The sequence below is a fragment of the Phragmites australis genome, chromosome 15 (assembly GCF_958298935.1).
Source record: "Phragmites australis chromosome 15, lpPhrAust1.1, whole genome shotgun sequence".
In the NCBI taxonomy this organism is placed as follows: domain Eukaryota; kingdom Viridiplantae; phylum Streptophyta; class Magnoliopsida; order Poales; family Poaceae; genus Phragmites; species Phragmites australis.
In genome coordinates, this window is record NC_084935.1 from 3,635,944 (window position 1) to 3,652,306 (window position 16,363).

Here is a 16,363-nt window from a genome sequence, read left to right on the forward strand (position 1 = left end):
CTCCCCCTCGAAATGTGGCCTAAACGACAATGCCACAGCTTCGAAGAAGTCTCATTAATTGTACTTCTCTTTCTTTTATGGCTTACATCATAGACATTCATCGTCACAGAGGATTCATTAAGAGGAAGCATATAAAGTTTGTCTTGTCGGATGGCAAGACCAATATCCTCTGAATTAAATTTAAGAATACATTTATTGTCTCCGAAATTACAATGAAAACCATCATCATCTAACATCGAAACTGAAATGAGATTCCTCCTCATAGAAGGAACATAAACTACATTATTTAATCTAAGAGTGAAGCCACTATTAAGAACTAATGGAAAGGATCCGATAGCTTCAACTTGAGCTTCCTTCCCATTGGCCACTCTAAGACTTCGCTCCCCCTTTCTTAATGTTCTCGCGGTAAGGAATCCCTGTAAGGAGTTGGTAACGTGCACAGTGGCACCTGAGTCAATCCACCATGAATTAAGGGAAAAATCAGCATAAAGTGATTCATCAATGAATGTTATGAAATCATTACCCTTCTTTGCAAGCCACTTCAGGAAACCAACACAATCCTTTTGGTAGTGGTCCTTCTTGTGGCAGAAGTGGCATCCGTCATCTTTAGATTCTTGAGAGGCAGGAGCAGAAGGAGCAAATGACTTGGGCGCCCTCTGTGCTGCCTTGTCGTGTTTAGCGACGAAATGCAACCTTTTCTTAGACTTGAAATCCCCTTGGAATTTTCTTTTATTCTTGGGGCTGCTTATTTGATTCACAAAATCTTTATTTTCAGCCCTCACCCTCTCTTCCTCTTGGACGCACATTGCGATCAAGTCGCTCATGCTCCACTTCTCTTTCTGAGTGTTGTAATTTATCTTAAAGGGAGTAAACTCAGGAGGGAGAGAGGTCATAATGAAGTGGACAAGGAAACCCTCAGAGATTTCCATATCCATGCCCTTGAGTTTGGCAGCCATATCTGTCATCATCATGATATGTTCTCTTATGCCACCAGACCCATAATTATACTTAGTGTTGAGGAGCTTCTGAATCAGCGTACTGGCATAAACCTTGGAGGTGCCTTTAAATTGCTCCTCCACAGATGCCAAGTACGTCTTAGCTTTTTCTGAGTTTGGGATTGCTCCCCTTATAGCATCTGATATTGAGTTCCTCATTATCATAAGAGACATGCGGTTGGACCGCTCCCACTTCTCAGAAAGTGCATCATAAGTTTTCTTTAGTTCATCATAATTTTCCACGCCAACGGTGGGAGCTGTGGGAGCGTCAACCCTGAGTGCATAATCCAGGTCTAAAACACCAAGGACAACAGTCACCTTAGCTTTCCAAGCAGGAAAATTATTGCCCGTGAGTTGCTCTATGCCGTCAATAGTGGCGGCAATAGAGGAAGCGTTAAGAGCTGGAGAGAAGAATTGGGCCTGATTAGTAAATTTATCATGAGGAAATAATTTGCATGAAAATAACCCTACGTTGGTCTGATTAAAATCATGCAAAAATAAAACTCCAATCCGCATCACCGTTGGGCAGAAAACGGAAAAAAATATCCCATAATTACAGTCAACTTTGGTCAGAAAGTAATTATGAACCTATTGAATTTGTCGCAAAATTCTCCGGAAAAATCTTCCCGTTGGATCCAATTCAACCAGAGAATTAACAATAATATTTTATGCATTAATCATCATTAACTTTGGGCTATTTGCATCAGATATTCCAGTGCATAAATAGAAAAAAAAACGTTAGAAATCACTGAAAATTCCAAATAAATGAAAAAGCCCAAAGATTTAAAGAAACCGGCCCAACAAGACCTCTCGGCCTGGCTTGGCCCAGAAAACAGTGCGCGGCCCAATTGAGTTTTCGAGCGCGCACCGGCCCGGCCGAAGGCGCGGCCCAGCCAGGGGCGCGGCCCAGCCTGGGGCGCGGCCCAGCCACCGCGCCCGGCCTCGCGCACACGTCGGCCCGAATATCTCAGCCGTTCTTCGTGATCCGACGGCTGCCCGACGAAAACGCGTGATACAAAAAATGCCGTCGCCCGAAAACCCTAACCCTAATCCAGTTTCCTCTCTCTCCCGAAAATGTCGCCCGACGCGAGAGAAAAAACGGCGACTCGAGAGTTCGCCGGCGATAGAAGCCGCCGGACAAGAGAGGGAGAGAGAAACAGCGGCGACCACGGCCACCCGAAAGAGAAGAGGGCAAGGGAGGTGCCCCCGTCCCGGATGAACCGCGCGAGCGCAGGAAGGAGATCCCGCCGGAGGAGAACTCCGACGGCATGAACAGCGAAGGAGCCGTAAGTCTTCCCCCTCCTTTTTACTTCTATTGCTCTAGTATTTCCGAAAAAAAAAATGGGCTTAGGGTTCGGGTTTTGGGGGGGAATTGGGGATTTCTTAGGGTTTTGCTTAATCTCCCCGATTCCCCTCCTTCTAAGTGCTACCCGAGGTCCAAAAAGGGACCTAAGGTCCTAAATCCGAAACAATTAGCACATAAGAACACAAAAGTGCACAAAAACATCTCATCCGAGACTAATGCATGAATATGTAGGTCTAAACCGATGCTAATTGGGACTAATACGCGTCAACTAAGCCTTAAACACAAGCAATTATTGACTAAACATGCTTAATGGACAAAACAGTACTAAAACTTGATCAAATTGGGCCTAATTAACATTAGCCGAATCTAATTCATCTTAAAAGGACATAATTTAAAGCTGATTGAAGTACACCGAGAACAAATAGGCCAGTTTGATCAAAAAAGACATCAACCGAACATGATCTGGTCTAATTAAGGTTTAAAAACAGTCTGATTAGGGCTAAAGGTGGCTCTGATGCCATTGTTAGATTAAGCAAACCTTAATGAAGTGAAACATTAGCCCTACATCAAACACCCTAAGAGCGGAAGCGTGAGGTATTTACCTGAGTTCGGTGACGCCATCTGATGATGGTGAAGAGGTCGCTGGTGTGATGAAGAGACTTTGCCGATGTAGTCGATCACCAGCACGAGTTAGATGAAGAAGCGGCGGTCTTCACCTCGTTGACAGCACCCTAATGATTGGATTAGGGTTAAGATGTAAGGAGAGGCGGCTGACTTCGTGAGTTAGCTCGATGTCCTCCGAAACCCCTCCTATCTGTTATATATGCAGTGCTGCACGAGGTGGGACCGCAACCAAAAACGTTGGATGCACCCCCAATCACGGTGCATTTGAGAAACGGCTCCCATGCGTTTCGTTTGTTAGTTAGAAGACGTTAGGAGAGTGGAGCCGAGATCAAAACCAACACATAAAAGAACAGAACTACTCATCACTACATTACACATGAACATTCTCAAAAAAATATCCAGAGTTGCCGAGTTACCCAAAAAATGATATAGGCATACTAGCATATGCCCTCCGGTGTTTTCACCAACAAATTACAACTTACACCGGACACCAACCCGTAAGACAAAAAACCAACTTATTACACCAATGTACAACGGTACGCTTGCCCAAGCCCTAGGACCTTGTTTATCTCATGTCTGAGCCCGAGTCTTCCTGGATAGGACTGAACCCACTAGCGGGAAGAATGATTTCTTCCTCTGTAACTTCTTATTTGACGCAAGGTCCTCGTAACTACTTCCTGACATCTGCAGCTTCGATTCCAGCTCGTTGTGGTAAGGAACCTTCTGTTCAACAAATACCCTAGATGGACCACTCAAAGGATTAACTGCACGTTTCGCGGCTTCATGGGCTCTGCGGTGCTGCTCATGGTCAGCTCTCCATTTCCTCAGTTCCTGCTCGGCAGCTAGTTTCCCTTCGTTTGCCCTCTCGGCTCTCTCCAATGCGATTTCAAGAGCTTCCTTCTTTTCATCCATTTCCTCGGATGCTTCATTTAGTCTCTCTAAGCTCCTTAATTCAGATTCCTTTACCGACACCACCTGTGCCAATGTTTCTGCCACCACCCCATTTGCCAGTTCTTCAGCTTCATGTGCTCTCTTGCTAAGTTCATAATACTCGCTTAAAGGAAGTGTCACTCGTCTTGGAGAATCCTCGACGTCTCTTTCCTCCTTGCTTTCTTGCAATGCTTGAACTGCCGCAAGTGCTAGCCTCTCAGATGCTTCGGATGCTTCTTTTTCTTTCATAACAGCACATAATCTGATCTGTGCTGTAGTTGCAGAAGCCTTGGTTTGCTCAAGTTTGTCCATGGCCTTCCTCAGTTCCTCTTGTGCCAAGTGAGCTGCCACCTTGGCGTCCTCAGCCTCCTGAGTTGCTTGCTGTAATATCTTAGGAAGCTCCACCATCTTTTCTTGGGCATCTGTTTCCTTCGACCTGATAGATTCTATCTCTTGTTTCGTCCGGTTGAGCTCAGCTTCTAGCGAAGAAACTGCAATAGATGCCATAGCTTCCCTCTGCTGCAATGTGGCAAGTGAAGCTTTCTCATTGTCCAGTTCTGATCTGAGTGTTGTAGCAGCAAATCTTAACAAGTTGGCCTCGGTCTTCGCCCTTTCAATGTTCTCTTTAACCTCCTGAAACTCTTTCTGTTTGGAAGTTAGAGTTTCCTTAATTGACTTGTCGATTTGTTTAGCATCTTCAGATTCATCCTCCTTGGAAACTTCTTCTGCTTCTTCACTCAGTTTATGCTCCATATAGGCTGCCAACTCAGAATTGAGGCTAAGCAACTTGCGCAAATTTGCATCTATATTCAGCTTCATATCATTTTTGGATTTGGATAGAAGGTTACTGTTTAGCTGTTGCAGCTCCTCTTGTGCCTGATGCAACTCTTTCTCCCAAGCAAGGCAGTCTTGCTCTTTCGCCAATGCTGCACTGATTCTATGTTCTTCTGCTTCGTGATGTGCAGCATGGGCCAACTCAAGAGACCCTTTAGATGCAATCAATTCTAAAGTTAATTCCTCCACTCGCTTCTCAATCTCCTTACTGGCAGATATAACTTCCTCTGATCTTTTGATTGCTGTATGTCTTTCATTGATTAGGGTAGCATACTGTTTGCGTACTGACCTCAGCTCTTTGTTTACTGACTTAAGTTCAGCAACAGCCTTTTTATGTCTTTCTTTTGCGACTTCCATTTGCGTCCTGGCTATTGCACTAGCTTCATCAGCTATGCCGTGTTCAATTTCTTGTGCCCTGAGTTGCGCAAGCTCAGAATCCTGTTTCGCCTGAACTTCTTCAGTCTGTGCTTTCTCCAGATTATGCTTCAGCTCCTCAATGAGCCTCTTAGTGTACTCTAGCTTACCAAGTACTTGTGATCTAGCCATTTCAGCATCTTCTAGTTCCTCCTTGCAACTTGGAATTTCTGCTCGAACCTTCTCAAGTTCAAGTTGTATGAGCTTGCGTCTCTGCATGCAAGAAAAATCCTTTTAAGTGTTCTGCTAACATTAATAAAGTTCCACTATGTAGAAGATAATTTTAGTTCTTTGACTATAACTTTGTGATATATATGTAGTGTAAATTAATAAGAAATACCTCGATCATCAGAGCTTTGTGAGCTTTCCAATCAACAATTCCCCCAAACTTGGTGACAGCTTCTCTAACGGACTCAAAAGGTGCAGTAGTGTCAATAAGGCCTCTGTATGGACTTTCAGGTCTTGTTTCCGAGTCTTCTGCCCTTTTTGGATTTATAGCAATGTCTGTTTGATAATATATTTGGTCCTCTTTAGATTTCATCCCATCTGTTGCCATAGTTCCAGCACCATTTGAAACAATATCAAGGATATGGTTCGCTTCAATTGCATCTGCTGAAGAAGGATGATCTTCCTTACCATTTGTTAAGTTTGTGAATGCCTCAGTTGGTCCTGAACTAGAGGGCATTTCAGGACCACTATCTGAAGGGCCATTTGATTCCACATGGTGCTCTGTTAAATCAGCAGAAACTACAAGCGAATTAAAGTTCTCAATTGCTGCTAGGGCTGACTTATCTTCATGTCCGCTTGGTTCCTCGTGATCATTATTGTCAGGGACATCCTTGGTTGCAGGGGGAGTTGGTAAATCCACAGAAGTTTCTGGACTTCCTGTTGGAGATGAAGAAGCATTTGCAGAAGAGTCTTTTGAGTTACTTTCGTCGGTGGCATTATTCAATTCCATTCCTTAGACTTCTCTAAGCCCCAACTGGTTTGCTCCTACACATCATTTTGCAAACAAAACGACTATCAGGTAAAGAAACATGATTGTAACACAAATCCAAGCACTAAAAGTTAGCAGAATGCGCAGTCTTACAAGGCCTTATCATAACTTGATGAGAAGTGGGATTTTTGTTGCAGCCTTTAACTCTTTAAAATAAAACATTTAGGGAGCTGTCAACATTAACCAGATTTTTATTACATGGTTATTCAATTCTATCCATGTCAGTCAGAGGAGTGTAAATAACACGAGTGTGTTATATAAAAATCACATGGCTATTCGTCGTAACTGGATATGCAGTGGCCACATGATTCAGCACAAGAGAAATTTAGTGAATCCAGCCTTATATGCACTAATCATTGTCCCAGCTGACAATGAACCTACTTTATGTCTGCAATTGTTCAGCTACTATTGCACCGAACCTTTATTTTTGCATTACCTAAACCATCTTTTCTAAAGAACAAAAGCAAACAACACAAAACCTACCCCGTTTTCCTAACTCCTAAAAGCAAAACAAAAATGTAATGCCGGGCCAGCAAGAAAAGAAGTCGTGACCCAACAACTTCATTATTTGACAACAATTATTCGCTAAGTCCCCAAATAATCCTAAAATGCTAACCATGTTAAATTCTGTCTGTGCCGAATTTGTTCCATCAAAATTTGTTCATCCGTACAGGTCCACAGCTATATAGTAATAGCTCGTAAGTTTCAGAAAATTTATACACGTGTATATAAGCAAGTACAAAATTACGGAGGGACCACTATATCTCTAAGAAACAAGGTGAAACATTTAACATGTACGACCGAACTGATTCATCACTAGTTAAACAAAAGAGAGCTCATTGTGAGGACGGCAAAGAGCTCGTCATCCTCTTGGATGCTACCTCTGTTCCAAACCAAGAACAGATTCTCCCCGCGATTCTTGTTTCCAAGAGACTGAGACCGCCTTAACCAGAACGAAATCCAAACGGAAACTAAAATCCATGCGAGATCATCGATTTCGGAGGAAGAACCAAGAACCCGGCCATCACACCCGCACAGCGAACACAGAAAGCAGAGCCGGATTAGCCGCGGATTGCAGCGAGAGGGGGAGGCCAAACTTACTCGATCGCGCGGAGGATTTCCTCGCGGGCGAGGCGACCGGGGCCTCCTTTCGCGCCGATTTGGATCTCCACTCTTCGCGCTCGCGATTCTTCTCTTCCTCCTCCTCCTCTTCTCTCCCTCGGTTTTTTTTCTGAGGCGGAGTGGGGGCGTACGTGCTCGGTTTGTCTGGCTCGCGAGGACACATGGGATTACTGAGAAAAGTGGATTGGACTCCTTTTCTACATAGCACCTCCAAATTTATTGAAATCGCAGAGATAGGCTCTCTAATTTTGTAGTACCTAATTTAGCTTTTAATATAAGTCAAGAAAGTCACTTTTCTTTAAAAAAAAGCAAGCAAGGGAAAGAAAATGGGGACGAGAGAGGTAAAAGAGGGTGAAATCCCCCTTTTGCTAATGAATAGTCAGATGATTTAACAATTGCAACCATCTAAATTACTAATATAGTTTCTACATCTACAAAGTACAGAACTCTTGAAATATGATGATAAACTCAAGAACTCATGCAGTTTTCTCTGCACAACATTCTCCAATACAACCGGCATCGGCTAACTATCAGAAAACCAACAACCATAAGGTGTGGAATGGAAAATGTCCACCAGGTGACAGAGATGGTTAGATCGATTCCTAGCCAGTAACTCTCACGATTACTCCACTAATCAGTATCCCCAAAAGCGAGCGATTTGGAGTGGGAGAAGGAAAGCACAAGATTCCGAAGACGAGGCCTTTCGGCCACCGTGACGGCGAGTCGGCGAGCTACCCCGCAGCAGCCCGGCTCGCTCCCGCCGTCCGTTCCTGCTAAGATCGAGAAACGGACGGCGCGCGCGGGGCGGCGGGTCGGATGGCCGGCTGGGGGAGCGAGACGTTTTTGGGAGTCGAGACCGTTGGACTTTTGGAGATGACACGCGTACGCGGGCGCATCCCCTGCTCTGTGCTCCGGGTACCCGAGGCGCACCCCGTAACTGTGTGTTGCAGGCTTACAGCACGCGTCCATTTCTCTCCTGCATAAAATATTTGCTAATTTTCTATTATCGTGTGAGATCTACCGTCTGCCCGTTCCGCGCGCTCGCGTCTCCCATGTGAGCCCACGTCCCATGCCTCCACGCACGCTCCTGTGCCCTCCTGCACATGCTTGCGCCACGCAGCGTCCCGTGTCCCGTCGCGTTTTCCATCACGTGCAAAGCACGGGTAAAAACCTAGTGGATTAAAAAAACTCTAGCTGTATTACAGTTTTTTTAGCTCATACACACTCACTCACTCACAACACACTTACATACACACATCTACATGTGCATCCTCGCACAAATTTAACTAAGATTAGAGTTATAACCTCACGTAGCGTGGACATACGTTTTTACCACTGAACACAGCTACGTGTACATGTGATATTTCTCTCAAAATTTAATTTAAAAAATACAAACATGTGCTATTTCTCTCAAAATTTAATTTTAAAAAAAATACGAGCAACAGTATTAAGTCTAAGACTTGAATTTGGATAGATAGGTTCCGTGGTAATGCTATGTTCAGTTCGTTAGCTATATTGCAGTTACAGCTACGCTTATGTGCTTTAACTATTAGAGGTGTGCTAGGTGCTAACGCATATGAAATCATAAAGAGCCTCACCCAATGCACCGCACAAGAGAGAATGTAGAGTTATGGCCAGATCTCCCACATCCCTCACCGGAAGCTTGGGATCGTGTCTCGAATACCAATAATGAATTTCATATGGTACTTACATCTTTTGTTTCTTGTAAAACCTCATCGAAGTTCCTGATATTCTAAATCAGTGACTAAGCTTCTTGTAGGTTATCAGGTACGAGCAGCAGCACATGTTTTGTGCCAGTGTGACCGTCAAAGACAGTGTCATTAGCCGCCAGCAAGCATGTTTTCATCCCCGGCCACTCGAAAGAAAGAGCCCCCAGCTCTCCTCCTCTCCCGCTCCTGCTGCACTGCACGGCAGACGGCTCGATGGAACCTGGAGGTAGGGCTGTCAAGAGCTTGAGCTGCCAGGTTCGAGCCGATAAAAAGGTCAAGCTGAGTTCAAATGAGTCTACTACGATGACTGAGCTTAGGGACGGGCTCTAGCTCGGCTCAAGTTCCCTTCGTCTAAGCTCGATAACAGAACAAACCTCGAATAGGTCTTGTCAACTTGGTTGATTATTATGGTGTGGTCATTTAGATAGGTTTAATAGGATATACAAGAAAACTTAATACAATATAGACTTGATAGAATGACAAGCTGAAATAAAAATTAGGTCTTTACAACTTATTATTGGGTCTTGAAGATACATCAGAAAAATTAATACTGTATAGATTTGATAAGATGATAAACTTAAATAAAAATCACCATACTAATTTACTCGAGTCTTATGAGCTTGAGTTCGTAAGGCTCACTAGCCTTGACCCAGGCTAGGATTTAGCTTGTTTTGAGATCAAATCTACAACAAATCGAATTTAAGTAACTCGCGAGCTTTAATGTTTTTTTACAGCCGTACTGGAGGCGCAGCAGAACAAGCGAAATAATTGCGTGGCGATAGCGAGACGGGGGCGCGGGTGGAAATGGAACTGACGCGGCGCGGGTCGATGGGTCCATGCCTGCATGGGTGGTCGCCGCAGGGTCGGCGTGCTCCGAGCGCTGGACTGCACCGGGGCCGCCGGTCCCCGTCTCCCTGTGCCGTGCGTGTGCAGAGGCGACCACGGCCTTTTCAGAGTCTGGAAGCGGGGGTTCAGCTTTCTATAAACAGCTGCAGTGAGTGATGGATCGTACGCTTCAGGCCGGCAGAAAAAAGGAGGCAGAATGGAGACTGTAGGATATGCCTTGTCTTGTCCGTCCCTGTTCGGCTTCTCGTGGTTTCTTTCACGAGAGCTCGTCGCCCGGCACCCGTCGGGTCGTCGCAGAATGGGCGAAATGAGCACAGCGCCCCCTCGGTTGCCGCAGCTGCTGCGAGGGATGCCGCGCGATGGTCCAGGGCTCCGGCCTCCCGGCATGAAATGATGAAACTGAAACACGCACGCGACCAGCAGCGCCGTGCCGCGGACGGCCGACTCCGCCAGGAGTTGAAAAACTCTATCAAATCCATTCTGATTACTCTTCCGGCAAAAGATGATCCTCAAATGCTTACCTGAGATCTCAGAATCTATACCGGTTGGTTGAGTGTCGGTGGCCGGACCGTAGCTAGTAGTACCAAATAACCGGCTGACACAGCCATACTTGGCGCCGCTGAAACCGATGACATGACACCATCGGCGTTATCCCAAGGTCCCCTCACCGTTTATTCAGTGACTCACTTACATGCCACTCTGAAGCAAAATTTCAGCATACACCCAAACATGCTAGACTGCTGGAGCGAACGACAAAACATGGACCATTTCACCTGGCAGAACGCCTGATGTTTGTAGCCACTGAACAGAGGACGCGTCGGTCGAATATCGCAAGTGCATAAATATGTCAACATCCTTAAGTAGGCAGGGTACAACATTATTGTTCAGAGTGACTACAACAGTTAATAAACTAAGCACACGCACGGTGGTTATAAAATAACTGCACAAATTCAAGCACTCGCAAGGCGATCCACCTAGTAACCATAGTTGGTCCTCCTCATCATCTTAGTAAACTCTTCAAAGTCTATCTCACCGTCACCTGTGACAAACCAGAAATCAAGTTAAATCACATAATTAGGGAAAGATTACCAAAACGAAGTTCTTTCTAGTTCAAATCAAAATAAAAGATGGAACACAGCTAACCATTTCGATCCGCCTCTTGCACCATTTCTTGAATCTCTTGATACGTGAAATTTTCACCTAACTCTTTGGCAATCCGCTGAATATCAACACCTGAAATCTTCCCCTGCATGAGTGCCACGATATACTCAAGAGTTATGATAGAAATGTCAGTGAATTCCATTAAGCATTAGACAGGATCAAGTAACATTTTGCAGTCAGAAAGTCTAGGAGTACAAGCATAAGTATAATTGTGTATGAAGCTGCTAGATCCATAACCATCTAGAAGGGAAAAGCACTTGGCTGATTGTGTACTAAAAATTTGCTTATTTTGTAATATGAAGCTGGGATACTTGAAAACGTAAAAGGTTGGAGACAGACAAAATGATAGACTAGTAGAATCATGGAAGGATGCTTGTGTTGAAGGAAGAAAAGAGTTATCATCTTTACATTTTTATCTTGGTCAATAATACGGAATGCTTTTGTAAGCTCCTCTTTAGAATCCCTCTCTCCAATTTTGGCAGTCATCATGTGCTCAAACTCCTCGTACTCTATCGCTCCACTGCCATTTTTGTCTACATCAGCAATCATTTGGTTGATTTGCTGCATTATCCAGAAACAAGTGAAGTGTCACTACGAGGAATTTCCTCAACAGATGGATGCAGGGCCATACTTATACTATAGGTGCTCAAACACATAACAGAAAATATGAGATACAGTGGCCAGAGTTACACCCTTATGTTCACCAGGGACACATCATATTGTGAACATGAAGAATTAATTTCATCAACCAGCAGCTTAGAATATAAAATATATGCTCAAAGGAAATGCTCAGTGCAACAACAACAGGAATTGCCTCACTGCTTAATTGTACCCTCTATTTAAGACTACTTATGCAAAATGCATCATCTATTCAACTAGCACGAATGCAAAAGTGACAGTATTCTATGCATAAAGCTGCTTGGTCGTTTCTGGACTTGTACAGAAACTAAAACAAATGCAGTACATTTCCTAACAGATGGGAAGAAACTCGGAACAAAGGGCTCGCTAAGGGGAGGAACAATACCTCTTCTGTCATCTCAAATCCCAAGGCTCTGTAAACAAAATAAATATTTTCTGAGGCATAATTGGTTCTAGCGCATTAAAATGACAATGACTACGACAACCTTACCTCATGGCAACATTAAGCTCTTTGGCATCAATGGTTCCTGCGAGATAAGCATGTTTGAGTAAGATATCAACACAAGGAAGAAATACTGTAACGGAAATAATCGAATAGGCAAACAAAAGGAAATTGTCAGTACCGGAGTTATCAGTATCAAAGAGATCAAAGGCCTCCTTTATTTCCTGCCTCTTCTGCGGCGCCAATCCATGAGGGCGCGCCCTAGGCCTCTCTCCCCTGGTCTGTCCCTTGACAGTAGACTGCAAACCCACATATCACAAGTGGATCAAGCCATCAATAAAATCCATCATTGAAACGAATCATTCTAGTAAAACAAGACACAGTTGACGGTAGACGTTCAAGCACAACCCTCAAAGTTTATTTTTCTACATGACATGTACAACGGCAATGCTGTCTGAAGACGGCAAAACCCATCACTTGCCTAGTAGCCTATCCGCTCTAATCCTCTACAGAGACAACTGGGAAAAGCCCCAAGAAAGCCAACGAATTCCACCGCCCTGGTACTACCAACCAAGATCGCGCGACAGAATAGATCTAGCTAGGGCGTCGATCCCCTTTTAAAGCACGAATCTTTCACCAAATCAGAGCCCCAATCGCGAATCCTCAGGCGCGGAAAGCCCAAAGATCTTACCTTGCCCTTAACCTCCTCCATTGCCGCACAGAGCGGAGAAATCGTGCTCAAAAAAGACAAATTTGTACATAAAAAAATTGGGCGCCGGGTCGGGTCGGGTCGAAATAAAATGTGGGCTGAGTAAAACTAAAGTAACAGAAGAGGGGAGATTCCGCACCATGGTTGCGAGATCCGAGTCGCCGAGATGAGCGCGCGGCCGAGCGCCTCTGCGGTCGCCGGGTATCACGCGGCGGCGAAGTGCGGGGGTTGCAGGCGCGTGGTAGTGGGTCAAGTCGGGAAGGCAAGGCAAAGTCACAGGGGGGTTTGCTCCCTAAGCGTGGACTAGATTAATGGGCCGGGCTCGACTAGAACAAAGCAGCCATGAGACCAAAGGGGCTGGAGCTGAGCCCGGCGCCGTCTGAAAAGTTTCAAGGCCTATCATGTAGGAATAATCCTTGTGCGCCAATTTAGCATTTGCTTTCCTTAGGTGATTAGCTAGAATTAGCAACAGCTGATTGTGTGGCTGTCAATCTTGACGCCTAATTGTAGGTCTTTATTAAGTTTCCTTGTAAACTCTTATTTAAGCAATGGAATAGCACCAGAAAATAGCAGCCAATTCTGCAGCACCAAACAAGATCGTGTTCCAGCGTGTACGCGTGAGTTGTGTGTGTGTTGGCCGTGGTCCTCTCCGACGACGTGCGCGTCGTCTCTCCGGCGAGGTTCCAGCAAGTGGCATCAGAGCAAGGTTGCGAGCCTAGGCGATGGCTGGTGACGGGAAGGGCGATGGCAAGTCCGGCGCCAAGGGCGACAAGGCCGAAGCCTTCGGCGAGGGCGTAGTGATCCAGCGGGTGATTCGTGAGGTGGGAGGCGGGACTAGCTACCCCGTCCTCACCAAGGCCAATTACTCTGATTGGGCGCTCTTGATGAAGGTGAAGCTCAAGGCCCGGGCGCTGTGGAACGTCATCGAGAAAGGCGGCGCCGATGCGCAAGAGGAGATGATGGCGCTCGACGCCTTGTGCGGCGCGGTGCCACCGGAGATGGTGCCGACGCTCGCCAAGAAGGAGACGGCAAAGGAAGCCTGGGACGCGATCGCGACCATGAGGGTCGGGGACGACCGCGTGAAGAAGGCGACGGCGCGGCAGCTGCGCCGAAAATTCGACCTCGCCACGTTCAACGACGGTGAGACCGTCGAAGATTTTGGGCTGCGCCTGGAAGGCATGGCGGCGCATCTCATCACGCTAGGTGAGGAAGTGAAGGACGTGGACATCGTCGCGAAGATGCTTCGCAGCGTGCCGCCTCGCTTCAAGCAGATCGCGATCGCCATCAAGACGCTGCTGGACGTGTCGACGATGACGGTCGCCGAGCTGACGGGCCGGCTTAAGGAGGCGGAGGAGTCATTCGAGGAAGCGCCGGCGTCCCTGCAGCATGAGGGCAAGCTGTACCTCACGGAGGAGGAGTGGGACGCGCGGCGGAAAAGGCGCGAGGCAGAGTACGGCGGCGGCGCGAGCAGTGGCTCGGCGCGTCGCGGCGGTGGCGGCGGCAGACGCGGGCGCGGCCGTGGGCGCGCTGGCGGCTCGTCGAATGGGCCGGCAAATTCGAACAAGCCCAAGGGCGACGGGTGCCACCGATGCGGCAAGACGGGCCATTGGGCCCGGGATTGCCGTCGAAACCCAAGAGGGAGCAGGCCCATGCGGTCCAAGATGAGGAGGAGGCCTCACTCTGTTTTGCGAGCTGCTCCACCATTCTTCCCTCACCAGCGCCGCCGCAATCATCAGCGACCCAGCCGACGCCACCAGCGGTCGCGTCGCTTGCCGGGGCCGATTCAGCGCCGCTGGGAGCACTGCATCGCCATGGAGATGGCGGATCTGGGCAGACGCCGCCTGTGGCCCAGATCGAGATCCGCGAAGAGAAGGTCTTCGCGCAGCTCGGAGAAGAAGAGGAGCGGGAGGCGAAAACATGGGTCCTGGACTCCGGGGCAACCAACCATATGTCCGGGTCCAGGGCCGCCTTCTCGAAGCTGGATCCGGAGGTGCGCGGCACCGTGCGCTTCGGTGATGACTCGATGGCGCGGATCGAGGGGCGGGGCACCATCGTCTTCGAGTGCAAGAACGGCGAGCTCCGGTCGTTTGCCGGGGTCTACTTCATTCCCCAGCTAACGACGAACATCGTGAGCCTGGGCCAGCTCGACGAGGTCCGCTTCAAGATCGAGATCAACGCCGGTGTGATGAGGATTCGGGAGCCCGGCGGTCAGCTGCTGGCTAGGGTGACGCGCGAGGCGAATCGCCTGTACCTGCTCCGAATCAGGATAGCACAGCCGATGTACTTGGCGGCGCGCGGGCGCGGCGACGAGGTGGCGTGGCGCTGGCACGAGCGTTTCGGCCATGTCAACATGGCGGCGCTCCGGAAGCTGGCTCGGGAGGAGCTGGTGCGCGGCTTGCCGGAAATTGGGAAGATGGACCAGCTGTGCGAGGCCTGCCTGGCGGGGAAGCAGAGGCGCACCCCATTTCCGGCAAAAGCAGAGTACCGCGCAAGGAGGCGGCTGGAGCTCGTGCACGGTGATCTGTGCGGGCCGATCACGCCGGTGACCCCAAGCAGCAACAAGTACTTCTTGTTGCTCGTCGACGACCTCAGCCGTTTCATGTGGGTAGCCGCGATTCCTTCAAAGGATCGTGCCGCGGCTGCCATCAAGGAGCTCCAAGCTCGGGCAGAGGGACAATCCGGCTTGAAGCTGGGAGGGCTCCGGACTGATCGTGGTGGTGAATTCACCTCGATCGAGTTCGCGGAGTACTGCGCGGGAGAAGGGATACATCGCCAACACACCGCGCCATACAGCCCACAGCAGAACAGAGTGGTCGAGCGGCGGAACGGGACAGTGGTGGCGACGGCAAGGAGCATGCTCAAGGCGAAAGGGCTGCCGGGGTGGTTCTGGGGCGAGGCCGTGACCACCGCGGTGTACATCCTCAACCGATGCCCGACGAAGAGCGTGGACGACATGACGCCGTTCGAGGCATGGCATGGGAAGAAGCCGGCGGTGCACCACCTGAGGACATTCGGCTGCATCGTCTACGTCCGGAACACGTCGCCGCACTTGAAGAAGTTGGAGGATCGTGGTCGCAAGATTATCTTCATAGGCTACGAGCGTGGCTCCAAGCGCGGCTTCACCTGGGGCTCGGATGAGGTCGGCGGCGAGACGATTGGCGACAACGACGTGTTCACGGTGGAGTACTCCATCTCCACCCAGGGACCTCCAGTGGCCGAGGGCATCGAGGAGGTACCTGGAGCTGCGGCCGAGGAAGGCGAGCTGACGCCGCCAGCATCGCCTCATGCCGGCGGAGGCGCGATACCAGCAGGACACGGCGAGGTGGAGTTCTCCTCACCACCGAGTGAGGCCGACGAGCTGCTGGACACCGACCACGACGACGACGCCCCACTACGGTTCTGGAGGATCGACAACATCATCGGCCCGGCCTCGCCGCTCGGCTTCGCGCCGCGGGCGCTGGTCGCGGAGGAGCTCAACGCCGTGAGCTCTGACGAACCTGCGTCGTTCGCAGAGGCGGAGCGCAGCCCCAGCTGGAGGAAGGCGATGATGGAGGAGATGGAGTCCATCGAGGACAACAAGACCTGGGCGCTCGCGGACCTCCCGCCGGGTCGGC

The 16,363-nt window shown here is 48.5% G+C and overlaps 3 protein-coding genes across 4 annotated transcripts; all 3 read right to left on the minus strand.

The window, feature by feature from the left end:
* Positions 1-284: 284 nt before the first annotated feature.
* On the minus strand, positions 285-944 carry LOC133893264 (uncharacterized). The gene is made up of 2 exons (XM_062334253.1): positions 524-944; positions 285-416 (listed from the first exon to the last, which is right to left on the minus strand). Exons 1-2 carry the CDS (start codon positions 933-935, stop codon positions 370-372), a joined length of 459 nt encoding a protein of 152 aa, XP_062190237.1. The 5' UTR covers positions 936-944; the 3' UTR covers positions 285-369.
* Positions 945-3,269: 2,325 nt separating this feature from the next.
* Positions 3,270-7,399, minus strand: LOC133891943 (protein WEAK CHLOROPLAST MOVEMENT UNDER BLUE LIGHT 1-like). Of its 2 annotated transcripts, XM_062332663.1 has the most exons (4): positions 7,202-7,399; positions 5,740-6,096; positions 5,444-5,649; positions 3,270-5,316 (listed from the first exon to the last, which is right to left on the minus strand). In XM_062332663.1, the coding sequence occupies exons 2-4, from the start codon at positions 6,059-6,061 to the stop codon at positions 3,496-3,498; spliced, it is 2,349 nt and encodes a 782-aa protein (XP_062188647.1). In that variant the 5' UTR covers positions 6,062-6,096; positions 7,202-7,399; the 3' UTR covers positions 3,270-3,495. The 2 variants fall into 2 exon arrangements, with proteins under 2 accessions (XP_062188647.1, XP_062188646.1); XM_062332662.1 differs by having other exon boundaries at positions 5,444-6,096; positions 7,202-7,398.
* Positions 7,400-10,615: 3,216 nt separating this feature from the next.
* On the minus strand, positions 10,616-13,052 carry LOC133891944 (probable calcium-binding protein CML13). Its single transcript, XM_062332664.1, has 7 exons — positions 12,889-13,052; positions 12,222-12,339; positions 12,089-12,125; positions 11,984-12,011; positions 11,368-11,520; positions 10,942-11,044; positions 10,616-10,837 (listed from the first exon to the last, which is right to left on the minus strand). The coding sequence occupies exons 1-7, from the start codon at positions 12,889-12,891 to the stop codon at positions 10,773-10,775; spliced, it is 507 nt and encodes a 168-aa protein (XP_062188648.1). The 5' UTR covers positions 12,892-13,052; the 3' UTR covers positions 10,616-10,772.
* Between the last annotated feature and the right edge of the window lie 3,311 nt (positions 13,053-16,363).

Bases quoted from the DNA above. Each gene is read 5' to 3' on its own strand.
- LOC133893264 (XM_062334253.1), bottom strand. From the start codon at position 935: ATGGATATGGAAATCTCTGAGGGTTTCCTTGTCCACTTCATTATGACC. The intron at 417-523 runs GTAATGATTTCA...AACTCCTTACAG, and splicing joins GAAGTGGCTTGCAAAGAAGG to GGATTCCTTACCGCGAGAAC.
- LOC133891944 (XM_062332664.1), bottom strand. The intron at 11,521-11,983 runs GTATTGTTCCTC...TGGATAATGCAG, and splicing joins GATTTGAGATGACAGAAGAG to CAAATCAACCAAATGATTGC. The intron at 10,838-10,941 runs GTTAGCTGTGTT...GGTTTGTCACAG, and splicing joins GCAAGAGGCGGATCGAAATG to GTGACGGTGAGATAGACTTT.
- LOC133891943 (XM_062332662.1), bottom strand. From the start codon at position 6,061: ATGGAATTGAATAATGCCACCGACGAAAGTAACTCAAAAGACTCTTCT. The intron at 5,317-5,443 runs GTATTTCTTATT...TCTTGCATGCAG, and splicing joins ACAAAGCTCTGATGATCGAG to AGACGCAAGCTCATACAACT.